General features: G+C 38.5%; 1 protein-coding gene across 1 annotated transcript; it reads left to right on the plus strand.

Annotated features, from left to right (window-relative positions):
- The first annotated feature begins 16,987 nt into the window (after window positions 1-16,987).
- On the plus strand, window positions 16,988-20,956 carry LOC110860915 (mycolipanoate synthase). Its single transcript, XM_022110031.1, has 5 exons — window positions 16,988-17,567; window positions 17,641-18,971; window positions 19,050-19,444; window positions 19,502-19,935; window positions 20,007-20,956. Exons 1-5 carry the CDS (start codon window positions 16,988-16,990, stop codon window positions 20,954-20,956), a joined length of 3,690 nt encoding a protein of 1,229 aa, XP_021965723.1.
- Window positions 20,957-22,484: the final 1,528 nt, after the last annotated feature.

Genomic DNA, 22,484 nt, shown 5'->3' on the forward strand with positions numbered 1-22,484 from the left:
AATTTGGTGTACAACTGGATTACAAAAACCAGACGGAAAACAGATTTTTACGGAACTTTCAATAATTTGAAAAATCGATAACCCGTTTGCAAGTTCTTCCGGTATTGGGTGCCCTATTTGCTGGTTGTTGAGTAAGTACTTTGGTCAACAGCTCTGTTACACTTCGTTGCACAATTAGCGATCTGGGAATTTTTGGCCCCAAAATCACTTGCCCATTCACCCAACACTTGAGCCGGGATGAAATTCAGAAGTCGTCCAAGATTACGAAGTATAAAGTGAGATAATTTTTAATAGACTGGAAAATATATGCATTAGTAAGTTTGCACCTTGTAGATTTGGAGATTAAAAACTTTATATAAATAATGTAAGGAAGGTACCTTAAATAAATTGTGCCACATTGTACAAGGTGTTAGATACCTTATCCGGCTAAATATTTTATTTCCAGGTAAAGTTTCATGTGCATTGTAAGAAGTGGAAGACATTTAAATGCTAAGCCAACCAGAAATCCTGTCAAGGAAATTCCAACCAATTTACTCTTATTTGCTTCCTAAACTCGTAAATTGGATAAGCGTATAAATATATTTTTTCCTTTGTGGACATGCATATTATGACGTAAACGTACTTAGGTGACACCTTAAAAATGAGCTTAAATACCACCAGAAATATTAGAAATTGCCCAAAGTTTGCGTAATTGTGGATTTTAACTGGTTAGGCATTTGAATAAATTTAGCGTAGTACTTCATTTTTTTTTATTCTTAAGATCTTTATTCCTTATTCACAATTCTTGGTATTTATCTGTGTCCATGAGGAATCCTTTCGCTTCTACAGTTCATAAAAAAAGTATTCGTACCCTAAGCATAGGTTTAATGACGAAAGGGATTCGCTGATGCACTTTTCATAGTTGTCAGTTTAACCATGCTTCTGAAAAATTTTCATTGGAATTCACGGTTTTCCAACCTAAATTATCTATTTCGGTGATAAAAAATAACTCGGATTTTCATAATATACATATTTATTTATTTATGCATATACATATATTTTTAAACGAAAACACCCAGCGACATCACTACTCATAAAATGCCAGCGTAATCCCTGTGTGTTCGAATGCAAATTGCCCCATAGAGAAGACAAAGAAGGACGCGGAGTAACTACTGCATGAATGAATGCATGCACGAACATGCTGCTCCCTACTGCATGAGTCTGAACTTCATGTGACTTTCACGTACGTACACTTGCCATCAAACTCAAATTAAATGTTTTAATATATAAACACAGTGTGAAAGTAAATTGAGTGAGTGAGCAGTATACATCACTCATCAATAGTAGTTATCATGATAAGTGATCTTGATAAACACTATTAATTAATTATTTTAGTTTGAGAAACTCAACCCACAGCGAGTGGCATATCAATTCAAATGTATTTTTGACGCGGAATCCAATGCCGTAAATAGCTTGGCGTTAATTGTAGAAGTTAACGGGGTTTATAGAACTTAACGGGAGCATGAAGCGTGGGAATTTAAATAGTTAGATATGCAGTTACTCCCACGCGACGGGAATTTAAGTAATTAGCTATTCAACTACTCCCACAGGGGGAAATCAAATTGTGCTGTGACCAGATTAATTAAAATGCAGCATGACTTGGGCAAACCCTCACTCTGATGTATGTATGTGGTATGACAACGTCTCCACTGGGAATTATTTAAAGTATAGTACGACGGAATTTTCGCTTTGGGCACACCCCCCTATACGCTAGTTTACCAATAAAGTAAACTCACGTGCATGGACGAATATATAGATTACATTCTAAAATATTCTCCAATTTGCTTATCAAAAGTATTTACATATTAAGCGGTTAATCAAAAATAGCTCCGTTATTAATGCATGTTCAAGGTTTTTAAGACAATATTTAATATTCATAATTCCCTAAAACCAGGCTAAACTAGTTATGTATGCACTTTGAAAAAGCGTTATCAATTTTTTCAACAGACAGTAACCTATTTATGTATGTAGGTTTAGAACATCCTGCGAGAACAAAATTACTGACGAACTCTCTTAGAAATTCAGTAGTAAAAAGATAGCAAGCCTTTTCATATTTCATTCACAACTCTGAAAAGGTTGTCTTGATAAGTACTACTGTCTGGTAATAGTTGAATATTAAGTTGTACCCTATCGATAACAATTGTACGGACAGTAACAATATCAATGCCAATCAGTAGCAAGTTTAATACCGAGAAATCAATACATACCTAACTACAAAAATACACCCGATTTCTAAAAGTATGCATATATATTAGCTAAAAGCTCAGCCGACTACTGGGGAAATTAATTAACAAAACTCGTATCAAACAATATTGGTTTTTATCAGGCTGAAATTAATTTCTAAACTGATTTGATTTAAGAACAAGATAACGGCAAAAAAATTGTTAAAAGTCTGCGCCAAAAACTTCAGTTGAAAACAAGATGTCCACCACGCTTCGACTTTACCGAGTTGCAAATACGTACACAAACTTGTATCAACGCTTCCCTCAAGGTCCGGTTTCCTGGAATTCGAAACGGGCCGGATTTGTGGCGGGAAAATGGCGAAATGTCCTCCCCTGGCTGTTCCTTTCCTCCGGTTGGGTCATGTTTGGTTTAGGCCTAATTCCTAAGCTGGTGCAGGCCGTCTATCTCTACCTCTTGTACCGGAAACAAGGATTTATATTTCCAGCCGGAAATGAATTCGGGACGCCGCTCCAGCTCGTAACGATTGTCATTTTTTGCTTCATTTGTGGCGTAATTCCGGTCATAAATTTGGGAATATTTGTCGGAGCATGCATTATTGAGAGGATTTTTGACGCGATTATTCCACTTGAAGAAGCTCTTGCCGCCAGAAGTGGTACGTATATAGGGGAACAATGAGGCGATTCACGTAGGCTTTGGTAACGTTGTAAGCAAATTGAAAAATGAATAATTTGCAACGTTTCATTTTAAATAGATTTCAAATATTAGAAAGTGTTAAATTATTAAAAACCCAAAGATGAAAAATCGAACGAGAAGTTGGTTGGGAAATTAACAAATTAAATTTTGAAGGAAAGGTGAAAACCGATGACCTGGTGAAGAGAAGCGCAGGGGAAAATCGGAAAGCGGAGAGGTGAACTCCGTATAGCACCGCATGGTGAAAATACGCAATATAAAACCATCGCCATTTCGAGAATTGTGCAGAAGTGCTCAAGTGCCACACCAATTGTTGTTTGTGTTTAGTTGATTGATATGTTAGTGCTGGTTTCAAGAAGATCCGTGCGAAACATGTCTGACATGTGCATTGTTAGTTCCTCTGGTCCAGATAATAGGGCTTTATCCGTCGTTATTGCAATCCCCATTTTCCCAATATAACTAATACTTATTATCTCGATCGAGCAGTGTCTCTGCTGTAAACCACAAATTGGTACGAGAAGCTCGACCCGATTGCCAAATAATTCGAATGGATTCTCCTTAAAAGCGGAAAGATTGGAATGAACTAAACTCCCAAAGTTTGGAATTCTCAAATCCTTTTGCAAACTCCCACTGATTAGTGCGCCTGCTCTATGAAATGCGGTGATTCCGAGGAGAACTGTCGAATTGAAAAGGTGACGAAATTGCTGTGAAATCTGGGTCAATCTTTGATCAATTTTCTCCTCCGAGAGTGGAATTCTTAGTGGGACCCCGAGTCTGAAAATCAATACAAATCGACACGTACATATTACGTAATTGTAGTGTTAATATCTATTTAAATATTAAGTAGTTAAGCCCCTTTATAAGATTGATATATCTGTCTGTCCGTCTGTCTGCGCCATAACATAACTCAAGAACACATATTAGACTAGTGGAAGGGTCTTGGAAATCGTGATTTAGCGTTACATAATTGATTAACGGCCCCTAATATATAGGTCTACTCACTGATTATTCATCATAGTCCCGGGATGACTAGAAATTGGACTGGGCAGCATGTACAGGGATGTCGCATCTTTCCCTAAATTCCCTTTTCTTTCCTTCATAATTCTCCTCACAGAACCAGCCATACCGGCGGACAGAATGCACGTGATATTTGTCCCGATTCGGCGGGAAGTCTGCTTGAGGCTAGTCATATCCATGGCGGCGGGATTTTGATACCGCACCAAATCGCCACTCCGCTCGCACACCTGTTCAGAGAACGTTGGTTTACTATAAAATGCATTCAGGTTGAATAGAAAAATTATTCATTCATTGCCCATTTATTCAATGGCATAAAATACATATGTATTTTATTATTTTATTCCTTTATTTAGTAGCTTCAGCTACTTTGTGTGAAGACTTTGTCCTTCTCTCCGTCCGTCTGTCCGTCAGCAGTATAACGAGTGAACGGATCGAGATAATTGAAATCGGTTTGCAGCATCATACATACATATGACCCCAAGGGGAGGACCTTTGGGGGTTCACACCGGCACCAGGGGATGTGGTCAACGCAGAATGAGATTTTTAGCGCAATTTAATCTGCAGAGGAAATAGAGTAAAATTTGGTGTCCCTGACTTGTACCACACCCCATTGACGCCAGGGGATGTGGTCGGGGCAAAATGAGATTTAAAAAAATTAAAGTACAGATGGAATAGAGTAAAATTAAGTGTTCCTGCGATGTCATGGGAGTGGTTGGGATGAAGCGAGCCTTAGCCTACTTCCTTATGTGCGTTTACCACGGTTTATTAAGGGGTGAAACCCCTTTATAAGATCGATATGTCCGTCCGTCTGTCCGTCTGTCCGTCTGCCGTCCGAACGATAACTAAAGAACGGATTAACATATTGAATTAAACATTAACCTAAACATTTACCTAAAAACAAAGTTCAAAGATCAAAGTTCAAAGTTCTCGAAGATGGGCACTATAGGTCAAACCCTTCAAGGTCAAAAGGTCACCAAAAGGTCATGTAAGGGTCAAATTGCATACATATGTCAATTTGACATGAAGTTTAACCCCGAATTCAATGGTGACCTCAGTTTGCACCTCAAAGGTCACTGAAAGGTCACTAATAGTTATATATGATACATGTCAATTTTAACTGAAATTTAACCCCAAATTCAATGGTGACATTCATTCTGACCTCAAAATTGTGAAACGATTGTTTGTTAACTGCTAACTGGCACCAAACGTTAAATTTGATACATACGTCATCTCACAAATGTTATAAAGTTCTCGGTTTCACTCCTTCGTTACATGCGTTTAACGGTTTATTAAATAGCTTCAGCTACTTTATGCGAAGACTTTGTATGTCTGTCTGTCTGTCGGTCTGTCTTATTGTCTGTCTGTCAGCAGGATAACGGGACAACGGATTGAGATAATCGAAATCGGTTTTCGCCATTATACATATGACCCCAGGGGGAGGATCCTATCAACTTTTGGGGGCAACCGGACCACCCCCCTTGGCGCCAGGGAGTGTGGTCGGGGCAAAATGAGATTTATAGTGCAATTTGATCTATGGATCAAATAGAGAGAAATGAAGTGATCCCGAGTTGTGCCACACTCCCTCGGCGCCAGGGGGTGTGGTCGGGGCAAAATGAGATTTATAGTGTAATTTGTTCTATGGATGAAATAGAGTGAAATGAAGTGATCCCGAGTTGTGCCACACCCCCTCGGCGCCAGGGGGTGTGGTCGGGGCAAAATGAGATTTATAGTGCAATTTGATCTATGGATCAAATAGAGTGAAATGAAGTGATCCCGAGTTGTGCCACACTCCCTCGGCGCCAGGGGGTGTGGTCGGGGCAAAATGAGATTTATAGTGTAATTTGTTCTATGGATGAAATAGAGTGAAATGAAGTGATCCCGAGTTGTGCCACACCCCCTCGGCGCCAGGGGGTGTGGTCGGGGCAAAATGAGATTTAAAAAACTTTGAATCTTTAGGTGAAATAGAGTGAAATTGAGTTTTCGCGATGTCGTGGGAGTGGTTGGGGTGAAGTAGTCTGAAGCTACTTTCGTATGCGCATTTGCGACGGTTTATTTTGTATTCAGTTTGCCTCAAATTCGCCTTATTAGACGGATTTCTCACTACTATTCAAAATATGGTGGAAATGACTAAAACAATCGTTAATTCTTCATAAACTACGTAAATGCTAATTTATTAATCATTCAGTCTTCCTCCCTCACGGTTGAGCTTCAGAGGGCGCTGCAGCAATTGAGCATTCACAAAGACATTACCTTACATTGGATCCCTTCCCATTGGGGTTTATGGGGTAATGAAGACGTGGACAAGCTGGCTAAAGAGGCTGCTAGTATAACAACATGCGGTCCAGAGCCAGTTATCCCTGTCAACTCAGCAATTGGAAAATTTGCAATAAAACAATGGGCTCAGAATGAACATCGGGTCTATTGGTCCAACTTACTTAATTGTAAGTTCTCAAAGTTGGCCCTGCCAATACCTTTCGAGGGCCTAAGTGGGAAATCACTTGGGCCCACGAGGGATGGTATGAGGCTAACAATTTTTGGCATCACACGACACTGTAATTTGAATGGGCATCTGTATAAGATGGGTCTAGTTGAATCTCCCATCTGCGAAGAATGCGGGGAAGGGGACGAGACAATGGCTCATATACTTACAGACTGTCCCGCTTACAGTGCCCTGAGATTTAGGACCTTCCTTCGTTCTACCTTAAGGATGGAGGAAGTATGGGAGTATCCTCTCAAAGACGTGCTGGCCTTTTTAAAGTCCGGCAGATTCGCCAGCTTTGTAGCTGGGAAATCGAGAGAGGCTCCGACACAATAATCGCATGCGAGTGCATTGAGGTGTCTGCAATAGGTCCAACTGGTTACCTGCGCAGCTGGATGTCTACCCCTATGGGTAGGAATCCTCCTCACATAATACATACATACATATTCGTTCAGTCAAAATTTCAGAAAAAATTGTTCACCAATGTACAGTGTGGTTTAAATGTGAAGCAACAATGGGAAATTTTTTTAATGGGAAAAGCTCCGAAATCTACATTAATTAGATACAAGATTTAAGGTTGTCATTTAATAATATCAAACCTGATGGATCACTGATGTCAAAATTTATAAATTCTAAATGTTGAATTTCAAAGACATGTGTATGTAATTTCGGTAACCAATGGAAATTTTCCCATTGAACAATTGTGCGTTTCAGCGTAACATTTGTAATCCACCCTCTATAATGAATGAATAATTTATTAGTTACCTTAATTGTGAGAGGATTGGAGTCAATCCCTTTCAAAATATGGTATATTGCTTCCGCCGGAGTGACGAATATTAACTCGAAGAAAGTCCAAATGTTCCACGTCCATCGCGAGGGTTTCAGACGTTTAAAATTGTCCCGATATTTTATCTCCTGTCCGGAATCGTCATTATCAAAAAAATCGTTCAAAAGTGAAAAAAATGCCAAACCGTCGCCCAGTGTGTGATGCAGTCTCAAAACCAGGGCGGATTTTGTGCCATATTTCCAGTTGGAATAGTTCGGCAAGGAGATCATTTCCCATAACGGGGCGCCTTTTGTGAACGATTTTTCCGGGAGAGAATCCAAATATTTCTGGCCTTTTTCCGGGTCAGATTCTTCATTTATTTTGAGATGTTCGGATACTTGGAAAGTCGGGGATTTCTTCCAAAATAAGGTGGGCATCCAGGAGTGTAAGGTACACGTTAGTTCGGGATGCTGCATAAATGAGATAAATAATTTTATTAAGATAATAATTTGGATAAGCACCAACGCAGTAACGGGTATTATTGATAACAAGAAAACGCACTAATTCGGGGACTTTATAAGTATGTTGCGGTCATAGTGCGGGAGGTGGAATTCAAGAAATGTAAAATAAAGTAGAAATTGACAGAAAAGGCCAAACAAATATCAGTAAAAGTCCGTTGTGTAAAAAATTACACAATTCGAGCTACCGTTTCCATCCTGCGAATTACTTGACTTGGGTCGTGTCTCTCTTTCAAATAGTGTACGAAACACATGGTACAAAGAGGCCTTCCGTACAGGTCGTCCCAAGCAAACACACCACCGCACCGCCGAGATCGAGGGGAAAATAATTGTCCTTTGTGCACGAGGCCAGAAATATTATAAACTTTCGGTACAAAATTAAAGGAAATATTACAAGGAACAAAATCAGTGGAAGGATGAAAATCAGGATAAAGATTGATGCGAGAAATAACAAAAAGTTTCTGAAATGTGGACTCATTTTGGATCGATTAAGTTAGGTGGGTTAGTGGGTAAGAAATCTCGACTAGTTTGCATCCTCCGAGATGTTGACTGACCTTTACGACAGGGAAATCCATGCAGACAAAATATTAACCTTATACATATTTACTTAAATTCATGCATAAATTAAGTTAGTGAGGTATGAAATCTCGACTATGTAGTTTGCATCCTCCGGGATCTTGACTGACTTTTACGACAGGGAAATCCATGCAGACAAATGATTAACTTAAATTCAAGCACCGATGACTTCCTAGGTGTGAAAATTCGTTATCTTATTATTTTCATGGAGATTACCCTTGCATAAAGGGATGGATTATTTATATAAATATGTTTGGCACTTTAAGCAGCGATATTTATCAATGCAACCGGAAGGTGTTTGGTATGGTGTTTAATTTTTATGGCTCATTTTTAGTTATGCATATATGCACACGCTGGATTATTTTAAGCATATTTACATACACACACATGTAAAGCATTGTTAGACAAGCTTTCCATAACCTGGAATTTATAAATTAATTAAAAATAATGCATGGGAAATAAATTATGTAATACTTACCTCGTAATCACTCCAACCATACTCATTAGTTAGGAATAACATAAAAGCATAATTAAGCAGGAGAGTTATAAGAGTAGGCTACTGGGTAATTAGATAAGCTGATTAGGAGCGTATGATTACGTGCGTTGCATTGATAAATATATGGTTTGTGTATTTAACTTGACAAGTTACGCCCCAAGTCAAGTAATTCGCAGGATGGAAACGGTAGCTCGAATTGTGTAATTTTTTACACAACGGACTTTTACTGATATTTGTTTGGCCTTTTCTGTCAATTTCTACTTTATTTTACATTTCTTGAATTCCACCTCCCGCACTATGACCGCAACATACTTATAAAGTCCCCGAATTAGTGCGTTTTCTTGTTATCAATAATACCCGTTACTGCGTTGGTGCTTATCCAAATTATTATCTTAATAAAATTATTTATCTCATTTATGCAGCATCCCGAACTAACGTGTACCTTACACTCCTGGATGCCCACCTTATTTTGGAAGAAATCCCCGACTTTCCAAGTATCCGAACATCTCAAAATAAATGAAGAATCTGACCCGGAAAAAGGCCAGAAATATTTGGATTCTCTCCCGGAAAAATCGTTCACAAAAGGCGCCCCGTTATGGGAAATGATCTCCTTGCCGAACTATTCCAACTGGAAATATGGCACAAAATCCGCCCTGGTTTTGAGACTGCATCACACACTGGGCGACGGTTTGGCATTTTTTTCACTTTTGAACGATTTTTTTGATAATGACGATTCCGGACAGGAGATAAAATATCGGGACAATTTTAAACGTCTGAAACCCTCGCGATGGACGTGGAACATTTGGACTTTCTTCGAGTTAATATTCGTCACTCCGGCGGAAGCAATATACCATATTTTGAAAGGGATTGACTCCAATCCTCTCACAATTAAGGTAACTAATAAATTATTCATTCATTATAGAGGGTGGATTACAAATGTTACGCTGAAACGCACAATTGTTCAATGGGAAAATTTCCATTGGTTACCGAAATTACATACACATGTCTTTGAAATTCAACATTTAGAATTTATAAATTTTGACATCAGTGATCCATCAGGTTTGATATTATTAAATGACAACCTTAAATCTTGTATCTAATTAATGTAGATTTCGGAGCTTTTCCCATTAAAAAAATTTCCCATTGTTGCTTCACATTTAAACCACACTGTACATTGGTGAACAATTTTTTCTGAAATTTTGACTGAACGAATATGTATGTATGTATTATGTGAGGAGGATTCCTACCCATAGGGGTAGACATCCAGCTGCGCAGGTAACCAGTTGGACCTATTGCAGACACCTCAATGCACTCGCATGCGATTATTGTGTCGGAGCCTCTCTCGATTTCCCAGCTACAAAGCTGGCGAATCTGCCGGACTTTAAAAAGGCCAGCACGTCTTTGAGAGGATACTCCCATACTTCCTCCATCCTTAAGGTAGAACGAAGGAAGGTCCTAAATCTCAGGGCACTGTAAGCGGGACAGTCTGTAAGTATATGAGCCATTGTCTCGTCCCCTTCCCCGCATTCTTCGCAGATGGGAGATTCAACTAGACCCATCTTATACAGATGCCCATTCAAATTACAGTGTCGTGTGATGCCAAAAATTGTTAGCCTCATACCATCCCTCGTGGGCCCAAGTGATTTCCCACTTAGGCCCTCGAAAGGTATTGGCAGGGCCAACTTTGAGAACTTACAATTAAGTAAGTTGGACCAATAGACCCGATGTTCATTCTGAGCCCATTGTTTTATTGCAAATTTTCCAATTGCTGAGTTGACAGGGATAACTGGCTCTGGACCGCATGTTGTTATACTAGCAGCCTCTTTAGCCAGCTTGTCCACGTCTTCATTACCCCATAAACCCCAATGGGAAGGGATCCAATGTAAGGTAATGTCTTTGTGAATGCTCAATTGCTGCAGCGCCCTCTGAAGCTCAACCGTGAGGGAGGAAGACTGAATGATTAATAAATTAGCATTTACGTAGTTTATGAAGAATTAACGATTGTTTTAGTCATTTCCACCATATTTTGAATAGTAGTGAGAAATCCGTCTAATAAGGCGAATTTGAGGCAAACTGAATACAAAATAAACCGTCGCAAATGCGCATACGAAAGTAGCTTCAGACTACTTCACCCCAACCACTCCCACGACATCGCGAAAACTCAATTTCACTCTATTTCACCTAAAGATTCAAAGTTTTTTAAATCTCATTTTGCCCCGACCACACCCCCTGGCGCCGAGGGGGTGTGGCACAACTCGGGATCACTTCATTTCACTCTATTTCATCCATAGAACAAATTACACTATAAATCTCATTTTGCCCCGACCACACCCCCTGGCGCCGAGGGAGTGTGGCACAACTCGGGATCACTTCATTTCTCTCTATTTGATCCATAGATCAAATTGCACTATAAATCTCATTTTGCCCCGACCACACTCCCTGGCGCCAAGGGGGGTGGTCCGGTTGCCCCCAAAAGTTGATAGGATCCTCCCCCTGGGGTCATATGTATAATGGCGAAAACCGATTTCGATTATCTCAATCCGTTGTCCCGTTATCCTGCTGACAGACAGACAATAAGACAGACCGACAGACAGACAGACATACAAAGTCTTCGCATAAAGTAGCTGAAGCTATTTAATAAACCGTTAAACGCATGTAACGAAGGAGTGAAACCGAGAACTTTATAACATTTGTGAGATGACGTATGTATCAAATTTAACGTTTGGTGCCAGTTAGCAGTTAACAAACAATCGTTTCACAATTTTGAGGTCAGAATGAATGTCACCATTGAATTTGGGGTTAAATTTCAGTTAAAATTGACATGTATCATATATAACTATTAGTGACCTTTCAGTGACCTTTGAGGTGCAAACTGAGGTCACCATTGAATTCGGGGTTAAACTTCATGTCAAATTGACATATGTATGCAATTTGACCCTTACATGACCTTTTGGTGACCTTTTGACCTTGAAGGGTTTGACCTATAGTGCCCATCTTCGAGAACTTTGAACTTTGATCTTTGAACTTTGTTTTTAGGTAAATGTTTAGGTTAATGTTTAATTCAATATGTTAATCCGTTCTTTAGTTATCGTTCGGACGGCAGACGGACAGACGGACAGACGGACGGACATATCGATCTTATAAAGGGGTTTCACCCCTTAATAAACCGTGGTAAACGCACATAAGGAAGTAGGCTAAGGCTCGCTTCATCCCAACCACTCCCATGACATCGCAGGAACACTTAATTTTACTCTATTCCATCTGTACTTTAATTTTTTTAAATCTCATTTTGCCCCGACCACATCCCCTGGCGTCAATGGGGTGTGGTACAAGTCAGGGACACCAAATTTTACTCTATTTCCTCTGCAGATTAAATTGCGCTAAAAATCTCATTCTGCGTTGACCACATCCCCTGGTGCCGGTGTGAACCCCCAAAGGTCCTCCCCTTGGTCATATGTATGTATGATGCTGCAAACCGATTTCAATTATCTCGATCCGTTCACTCGTTATACTGCTGACGGACAGACGGACGGAGAGAAGGACAAAGTCTTCACACAAAGTAGCTGAAGCTACTAAATAAAGGAATAAAATAATAAAATACATATGTATTTTATGCCATTGAATAAATGGGCAATGAATGAATAATTTTTCTATTCAACCTGAATGCATTTTATAGTAAACCAACGTTCTCTGAACAGGTGTGCGAGCGGAGTGGCGATTTGGTGCGGTATCAAAATCCCGCCGCCATGGATATGACTAGCCTCAAGCAGACTTCCCGCCGAATCGGGACAAATATCACGTGCATTCTGTCCGCCGGTATGGCTGGTTCTGTGAGGAGAATTATGAAGGAAAGAAAAGGGAATTTAGGGAAAGATGCGACATCCCTGTACATGCTGCCCAGTCCAATTTCTAGTCATCCCGGGACTATGATGAATAATCAGTGAGTAGACCTATATATTAGGGGCCGTTAATCAATTATGTAACGCTAAATCACGATTTCCAAGACCCTTCCACTAGTCTAATATGTGTTCTTGAGTTATGTTATGGCGCAGACAGACGGACAGACAGATATATCAATCTTATAAAGGGGCTTAACTACTTAATATTTAAATAGATATTAACACTACAATTACGTAATATGTACGTGTCGATTTGTATTGATTTTCAGACTCGGGGTCCCACTAAGAATTCCACTCTCGGAGGAGAAAATTGATCAAAGATTGACCCAGATTTCACAGCAATTTCGTCACCTTTTCAATTCGACAGTTCTCCTCGGAATCACCGCATTTCATAGAGCAGGCGCACTAATCAGTGGGAGTTTGCAAAAGGATTTGAGAATTCCAAACTTTGGGAGTTTAGTTCATTCCAATCTTTCCGCTTTTAAGGAGAATCCATTCGAATTATTTGGCAATCGGGTCGAGCTTCTCGTACCAATTTGTGGTTTACAGCAGAGACACTGCTCGATCGAGATAATAAGTATTAGTTATATTGGGAAAATGGGGATTGCAATAACGACGGATAAAGCCCTATTATCTGGACCAGAGGAACTAACAATGCACATGTCAGACATGTTTCGCACGGATCTTCTTGAAACCAGCACTAACATATCAATCAACTAAACACAAACAACAATTGGTGTGGCACTTGAGCACTTCTGCACAATTCTCGAAATGGCGATGGTTTTATATTGCGTATTTTCACCATGCGGTGCTATACGGAGTTCACCTCTCCGCTTTCCGATTTTCCCCTGCGCTTCTCTTCACCAGGTCATCGGTTTTCACCTTTCCTTCAAAATTTAATTTGTTAATTTCCCAACCAACTTCTCGTTCGATTTTTCATCTTTGGGTTTTTAATAATTTAACACTTTCTAATATTTGAAATCTATTTAAAATGAAACGTTGCAAATTATTCATTTTTCAATTTGCTTACAACGTTACCAAAGCCTACGTGAATCGCCTCATTGTTCCCCTATATACGTACCACTTCTGGCGGCAAGAGCTTCTTCAAGTGGAATAATCGCGTCAAAAATCCTCTCAATAATGCATGCTCCGACAAATATTCCCAAATTTATGACCGGAATTACGCCACAAATGAAGCAAAAAATGACAATCGTTACGAGCTGGAGCGGCGTCCCGAATTCATTTCCGGCTGGAAATATAAATCCTTGTTTCCGGTACAAGAGGTAGAGATAGACGGCCTGCACCAGCTTAGGAATTAGGCCTAAACCAAACATGACCCAACCGGAGGAAAGGAACAGCCAGGGGAGGACATTTCGCCATTTTCCCGCCACAAATCCGGCCCGTTTCGAATTCCAGGAAACCGGACCTTGAGGGAAGCGTTGATACAAGTTTGTGTACGTATTTGCAACTCGGTAAAGTCGAAGCGTGGTGGACATCTTGTTTTCAACTGAAGTTTTTGGCGCAGACTTTTAACAATTTTTTTGCCGTTATCTTGTTCTTAAATCAAATCAGTTTAGAAATTAATTTCAGCCTGATAAAAACCAATATTGTTTGATACGAGTTTTGTTAATTAATTTCCCCAGTAGTCGGCTGAGCTTTTAGCTAATATATATGCATACTTTTAGAAATCGGGTGTATTTTTGTAGTTAGGTATGTATTGATTTCTCGGTATTAAACTTGCTACTGATTGGCATTGATATTGTTACTGTCCGTACAATTGTTATCGATAGGGTACAACTTAATATTCAACTATTACCAGACAGTAGTACTTATCAAGACAACCTTTTCAGAGTTGTGAATGAAATATGAAAAGGCTTGCTATCTTTTTACTACTGAATTTCTAAGAGAGTTCGTCAGTAATTTTGTTCTCGCAGGATGTTCTAAACCTACATACATAAATAGGTTACTGTCTGTTGAAAAAATTGATAACGCTTTTTCAAAGTGCATACATAACTAGTTTAGCCTGGTTTTAGGGAATTATGAATATTAAATATTGTCTTAAAAACCTTGAACATGCATTAATAACGGAGCTATTTTTGATTAACCGCTTAATATGTAAATACTTTTGATAAGCAAATTGGAGAATATTTTAGAATGTAATCTATATATTCGTCCATGCACGTGAGTTTACTTTATTGGTAAACTAGCGTATAGGGGGGTGTGCCCAAAGCGAAAATTCCGTCGTACTATACTTTAAATAATTCCCAGTGGAGACGTTGTCATACCACATACATACATCAGAGTGAGGGTTTGCCCAAGTCATGCTGCATTTTAATTAATCTGGTCACAGCACAATTTGATTTCCCCCTGTGGGAGTAGTTGAATAGCTAATTACTTAAATTCCCGTCGCGTGGGAGTAACTGCATATCTAACTATTTAAATTCCCACGCTTCATGCTCCCGTTAAGTTCTATAAACCCCGTTAACTTCTACAATTAACGCCAAGCTATTTACGGCATTGGATTCCGCGTCAAAAATACATTTGAATTGATATGCCACTCGCTGTGGGTTGAGTTTCTCAAACTAAAATAATTAATTAATAGTGTTTATCAAGATCACTTATCATGATAACTACTATTGATGAGTGATGTATACTGCTCACTCACTCAATTTACTTTCACACTGTGTTTATATATTAAAACATTTAATTTGAGTTTGATGGCAAGTGTACGTACGTGAAAGTCACATGAAGTTCAGACTCATGCAGTAGGGAGCAGCATGTTCGTGCATGCATTCATTCATGCAGTAGTTACTCCGCGTCCTTCTTTGTCTTCTCTATGGGGCAATTTGCATTCGAACACACAGGGATTACGCTGGCATTTTATGAGTAGTGATGTCGCTGGGTGTTTTCGTTTAAAAATATATGTATATGCATAAATAAATAAATATGTATATTATGAAAATCCGAGTTATTTTTTATCACCGAAATAGATAATTTAGGTTGGAAAACCGTGAATTCCAATGAAAATTTTTCAGAAGCATGGTTAAACTGACAACTATGAAAAGTGCATCAGCGAATCCCTTTCGTCATTAAACCTATGCTTAGGGTACGAATACTTTTTTTATGAACTGTAGAAGCGAAAGGATTCCTCATGGACACAGATAAATACCAAGAATTGTGAATAAGGAATAAAGATCTTAAGAATAAAAAAAAATGAAGTACTACGCTAAATTTATTCAAATGCCTAACCAGTTAAAATCCACAATTACGCAAACTTTGGGCAATTTCTAATATTTCTGGTGGTATTTAAGCTCATTTTTAAGGTGTCACCTAAGTACGTTTACGTCATAATATGCATGTCCACAAAGGAAAAAATATATTTATACGCTTATCCAATTTACGAGTTTAGGAAGCAAATAAGAGTAAATTGGTTGGAATTTCCTTGACAGGATTTCTGGTTGGCTTAGCATTTAAATGTCTTCCACTTCTTACAATGCACATGAAACTTTACCTGGAAATAAAATATTTAGCCGGATAAGGTATCTAACACCTTGTACAATGTGGCACAATTTATTTAAGGTACCTTCCTTACATTATTTATATAAAGTTTTTAATCTCCAAATCTACAAGGTGCAAACTTACTAATGCATATATTTTCCAGTCTATTAAAAATTATCTCACTTTATACTTCGTAATCTTGGACGACTTCTGAATTTCATCCCGGCTCAAGTGTTGGGTGAATGGGCAAGTGATTTTGGGGCCAAAAATTCCCAGATCGCTAATTGTGCAACGAAGTGTAACAGAGCTGTTGACCAAAGTACTTACTCAACAACCAGCAAATAGGGCACCCAATACCGGAAGAACTTGCAAACGGGTTATCGATTTTTCAAATTATTGAAAGTTCCGTAAAAATCTGTTTTCCGTCTGGTTTTTGTAATCCAGTTGTACACCAAATTTTAAAAAGCTGGTAAATATTATCTAATAAAATTTAAAGTATACCTAAATTTAGGCATTAATTCGAAAAAAATCTTCAGAACAATTAATTCTTATCCGAAAAACAGTTAATAGTAAATATTTACTGGCTCTAAAAGAATTTTTGAAAAGAAAAATCGAAAATGGATTTTCGAGTGCGATACAACCGTTTTTTTTATATAAAACAGTTTTTTATGTAAGTAGAATGAGAAACGGCTTTCTGGAAACTTAAAGATTAACCGGTTTAACAAAATCAAAAAAGTTTCCCTCCCGTTCTATCCTTTCCAGAGGAAGTCGTATTGGTTCCCCTTCAAGTCTGAAGCCGACTATTCCTCGTCTGCAATGAAGAACATGTTGCATCCTCTTGTTGGTAGACTGTTAGCACAACCTCAGACTTCGGAAATGAATGTAAAGAGATACGAAAATATTATATCGGTTGAGTCCAACGAATGGATAGGGGATCATCGTATCGGTGAGTTTACAATAATTCCAGCCGCAGGGTTTCTGGAGATGACTTTGGCGTCGCGTTACCTAACACTAGACAGCGACAGGCGAAATTTGGACCATTTCACAATTGAAAATTTTAGTGTCGTCAACCCCGGCCTTGTTACAGCAAAGGCAACAACGTATCACACCGTCTTGGAGGGCAATATAGTTAAAATTTTCAGCCTTGTGGATACGGATATATGGATACAACATTCCGAGGGTACAATTACTGAATCTTGGTCGCAGAATTTAAACGGTGCTAAGGATCTCTTTCCATTATCCGAAAATAACAACACACCGTCATCACCCTCAATGGAGGAGCAATACAAAAGCTTTGACGCAGAAGGATATCATTTTGGACCAGCCTTTATAAGCATTAAAACTCGATGGGCTGATAAGAAATTAAACGAGTATGCAGAATGCAAACTCGACCAAACTCACGTTGGTAATTCCATACCGAGCAAATTTGTCTCTTTTTGGTTGACTCACTCAGTAAGTATTTTTTATTTATTTTTCAGGTGGGAAATTCATAGTGCATCCAATAGTCTTAGACAGTATGCTGCAGTTTGCTATAATGTCCGTGAGAAACAAATCAACCTTTCAGGGTGCCATTTTACTTCCTGTCGCAATTCGACGTCTAACTGTTTACAATATGAAACACGTTAACGAACAAACTGATTCGCCTTTACAATTCTACCTTAAAAGATGTCATGAAACTCAAGCAATACATTTATACAATTCAACCGGCAAAGCGTTAGCGTCAATGGAGGGAATTGACCTTCTTCCAACAAGATTGACCAGCTTAGACGAAAAGCTAAATTCCCGACTTAATCGGATTAGACGGTCCACATTGTTTGAATTGGGGTGGCGGGAAGATTCCATTGTACCAAAATTGTCAATGCCAATTTCGTTAAAAGTGGAACAACCAAGAAAGTGGCTGATTTTCGGATTGCACGACACCTTCACAAGAGACTTGATGCAACAGCTCAGCTCATCCGGGACAACTGTTACATTAGTTGCAATTGGATCAAATAAAAGAATGTCAACCGAATATATTGAAACGATGGGGGACAGCAAGGAGGCATTCATGAACATATTATCACAATTTCCTACATTTGAAGGAGTAATCTTTGCGTGGGGATTGAACTCGATTTTACATCATTCAATAATTGAAAAATGGTTTTATCTACTTCAAGCAATCGCCTCGACTCCAATGAATTTATCGGAGTTATTGCTTCTAAGCAAAGGGACACAATGTGTCTCGATGAATGTTGAGGAGTTCGTGGAACAGCCAACGGCGAGTTTACTTATAGGAATGTTTCGTTCATTTAAATCCGAAAATTCTAGCCTAAATTGCAAATTGGTTGATCTGGATACCTTAAATCACGAGAATATTGAAAATGTTATTCAGGAAATATCTGAAAACCCAAGCGCAGAAAGTGGGGGTAATAGTATTTGCTACAGAGGAGGAGTTCGGCTAACCCAACAATTGATGAAGGTTAAACCTTCTCACTTTCTTGAGCTACCACAAACGCCAAGTTTTCGTCTACAGCTTCCCAGTTCAAAGCTGATTTCAGATCTAAAGTTTATCGGCGTGAATCAGGTTGCTCATTTGGGGGATACCGAACTAGAAATCAAAGTTAAAGCTTATTCGTTGAACTTTCGTGATATATTCGCAGTACTAAAACCATCACAAACCTTTGACAAAATCGATATTATTGGAGCAGATTTTTCGGGAGAAATTAGCCGAGCTGGAAATGCCGTACACAAGTTCCAAGTTGGGGATATGGTGTTTGGATGTCATAACCAAAACGTGGCACTATCTTCGCATATTATCACCTCTGAAAAAGTAAGTACCCCATGTTTAACAACATGTTACAATTTTTAATACTTTGGTGAAACCCGGCCGGAATTTAAATTACTGCAGATGGTATCGAAGTTAGCACAGTCCTTAACCCACGAAGAAGCGTCGACATTGCCAACTGTTGGCTTGACCGTATATCCATGCCTACACATTGTTGCTAAGATGAAGAAAGGAGATACAATCCTAATCCATGCAGCTTCAGGAGGGGTTGGACTAGCCGCTGTGCAATTTGCAAATTCAGTTGGAGCAAATGTCATAGCCACAGCGGGAAGTGCGAGAAAACGAGCGTACCTGAAGCACATCATTGGAATAAAGCATGTATTCAACTCGAGGAACTTGTCATTCGAATCTGACGTAAAAGCTGCAACCAGAGGAGCTGGGGTGGACATCGTTCTTAACTCTTTAACAGGGGCGGGGTTTAAGGAAGCATCTCTAAATTGTCTTGTGAAGGGGGGCAGGTACACTTGCTGTAAGCACTAAATATTTAAGCCTATAGTTTCTAAATAATTTTCTAGATTTGTCGAAATGAGTAAAATCAACGTTTGGACAGAAGAAGACTGCCTTTCACTTCGGCCGGATGTCAAATATTCCATTGAAGATTTTACTTATTCAGCCGAAAATACAACCCTAATGTCCCACCTAGAAACCGTTGCAACGGAATTATTGCAGCCTTTACCTTACACTCGATTCGATTCCAAGGAAATAGTGGATGCAATGCACTTCTTGGAAAAAGCTAAACATATTGGCAAAGTAGTTGTTAGTATGCCGGACAAAGAAAATACACTATTTAGTGACCAACGAAGTTATCTCATAACTGGAGGATGTGGCGGAATAGGCTGGGAATTAATGAAATGGATGTTGCTGAATGGTGCAAATCGAATTGTCCTAATGAGTAGAAATATTCCAAGCTCAGAGCGCCAGGACGAGATTAATGAGCTGAAAAATCGCGGTGAGTTTCGTATAAGATAGTTATCAAAAATTAATTTATTATATTACCACATTGTTTAATGAGTTATTTAGGCTACAACATCGTTTGGAGATGTGGCGACGTAAGTAAGCTGTCTGACTGCGAATCTATATTTTCCTGGATAACGGAGCAATTCCCTCAATCACCACTTCGAGGCATATTTCATTGCGCTGGAGTTATGTCTGATGCCACATTCCTCAACCAGACCAAGGAAACGTTGGAGAAAGTTCTGAACCCAAAATTCCATGGAGGTTGGAATCTTCATGAACTTTCTAAACATTTAGATCTCCAGCATTTTGTACTCTTTTCGTCGATTACTTCACTAATTGGAACTCCTGGGCAGGGGAATTATGCAGCTGCTAATGCATTCTTAGATGCACTCTCCCATTACCGACACGCTTTAGGCCTTCCAGCTATTTCTTTGAACTTTGGACACTGGGGAGAAGTTGGGCTAGCTGCGGGACAGCATATTTCTGGCCTTCACCCGATGTCTACGAAACAAGCTCTGAGTGCTTTAGAAATTGTTTTAAAATCAAATTCCAATCAACTTTGCCCAGTTGCTATTAATGTTCCCAAATTGGTACAACGGATTCCTTGGATTGAAAGCTTTTTAGTAAATATCCAGGAATCAGGGGGCAACCGAAATCACAAAGCTGCTTGTTCAAAGATAGTTAGTTTCGTCAGCTCTAAAATGTTTTGGGCTGCTATAGATGACTGCAACGACGAAACTGATCGTAAGAGCGTCATTCGAACACATATTGAAAAAATCTTATCTTCGGTTCTTCAGTTGGAGGGAAACAGTGGGATCAATCGTAAATTTTCTGAGCTGGGATTAGAATCGTTAATGATGATTGAGATCAAGAATCACACATCCACCTTACTTGGCGGAAATGTCCAGATGAGTGTTAACGATTTTTCCGATAGCGAGGACCTTGAGGGTCTGGTTAAATACGTCTCCAAACTTGTTGAAACTAAATCCGCGCCAAATCCAGCTGTAATCTGAAAGAGAGTAAGTAAACCACTAGAATATATTATCGACTATAGAATCGACTTAAACCATACTTTACACAAAGTTACATTGTTTTCCAAATTAAGCAACAAATATTTTTTAAAAATTTGCTTTTATTTAATTCGATGCAGAAAAAACATTACTTGTCCAAATTGTGTCACATTTATTAACCTATTTAATAAAAATTAAATAAAAAAACATGAAAGGTTTGATCTGAATTCTAAATTCAAGACGACAAAAGACATCGCACAGAAGAAACAAAAATATTTACTAGAATTATTTTTGGCTCATTAGCTGATATTTTATTTGGTCCAGTAATCAATTTATTTAGTAATCTATGTATCTTATCAGTAGTATTATAATTTAAAATAAGTTGAAATACATTGGAGATTAAAAGTTATTTGGTTCAATCATTCTTAAACTAGGTTATTTCTAGAACGAACGTTTAGGAATATGCTTACGATGGCACGATAATCATTCGTATGAAATTAATTAAGTACCATTTTTCATGCCTGGCTTACTTTAGAATTGTAATATAGTAATTCAAAACTATGATACACACATAAATAAAGTGAAATTATTAGAGAATGCCTTCCAAATACACAGCACACTCTACTTTGTGAAAACTTGTCGATCTTATTAAATAACCCATTTGATCATCATTTAACTGCTGAGAAGTGGCTAATCGTGTTAACGTAACTAATTAGCATGCACATCATTGGTTCTTAATTACTTATTGACAACATGTACCTTCATGACGACAATGATCCTGCAGTCTGTCAACGTATATACGTAACTGTGACATATTTAGATATGTATGTATCTAACATCAAGCCCAACCTTTTTATAAAATTTTTTCCGATAATATTTAATCCCATCAAATAATTGGTAGTAGGTTATTACTTATAGTAATCAATCAATGTAAAAAATTATCGACGTTGGAAAATTGGACAAACGCAAATTAGATGCAATTGAATGTACGTGCATAATTGAATCCGCAAATTTTGAGAAATTATCTTAATACTAGCCTATAAGCCCGTCCTCAAGACGGGCCACATCAATTATTTTTCACGATCACTGCAAGAATATTAAATTAAGCCAGTACATAATAGACGCGATGCACTAAACTCGATGAAAATTATAATTCTAAGTAAACAAACAGCAAATGCAGTTAAGTCAGGAAGTCACTAAAGTCTTATGATATTTATTATCGAAATCCAAAATCATCCAGTAATTTTTATTCTGCTAATGATTTTTGAGGTTCCTATAAGGATTTCTTTAATGTTGCCGCGGAAAATTTTTATGTTACCAAGGAAATTTTTTATGCTGCTAAGGAAATTTCTTTATTTGCAAAAGAATTTTTTGATGTTGCTAAGGAATTTTTCTTATGTTGCCAAGGAATGTTTTTGACCTTGCTAACGAAATTGTTTTATGTTTCTAAGCAAAATTATTTATGTTGCCAAGACATCTTTTTATGTTGCTAAGAAAATTTTTTATGTTGCTAAGGAGTTTTTCTGACGTT

Source organism: Folsomia candida, unplaced genomic scaffold (genome assembly GCF_002217175.1).
Source record: "Folsomia candida strain VU population unplaced genomic scaffold, ASM221717v1 Fcan01_Sc036, whole genome shotgun sequence".
NCBI lineage: Eukaryota > Metazoa > Arthropoda > Collembola > Entomobryomorpha > Isotomidae > Folsomia > Folsomia candida.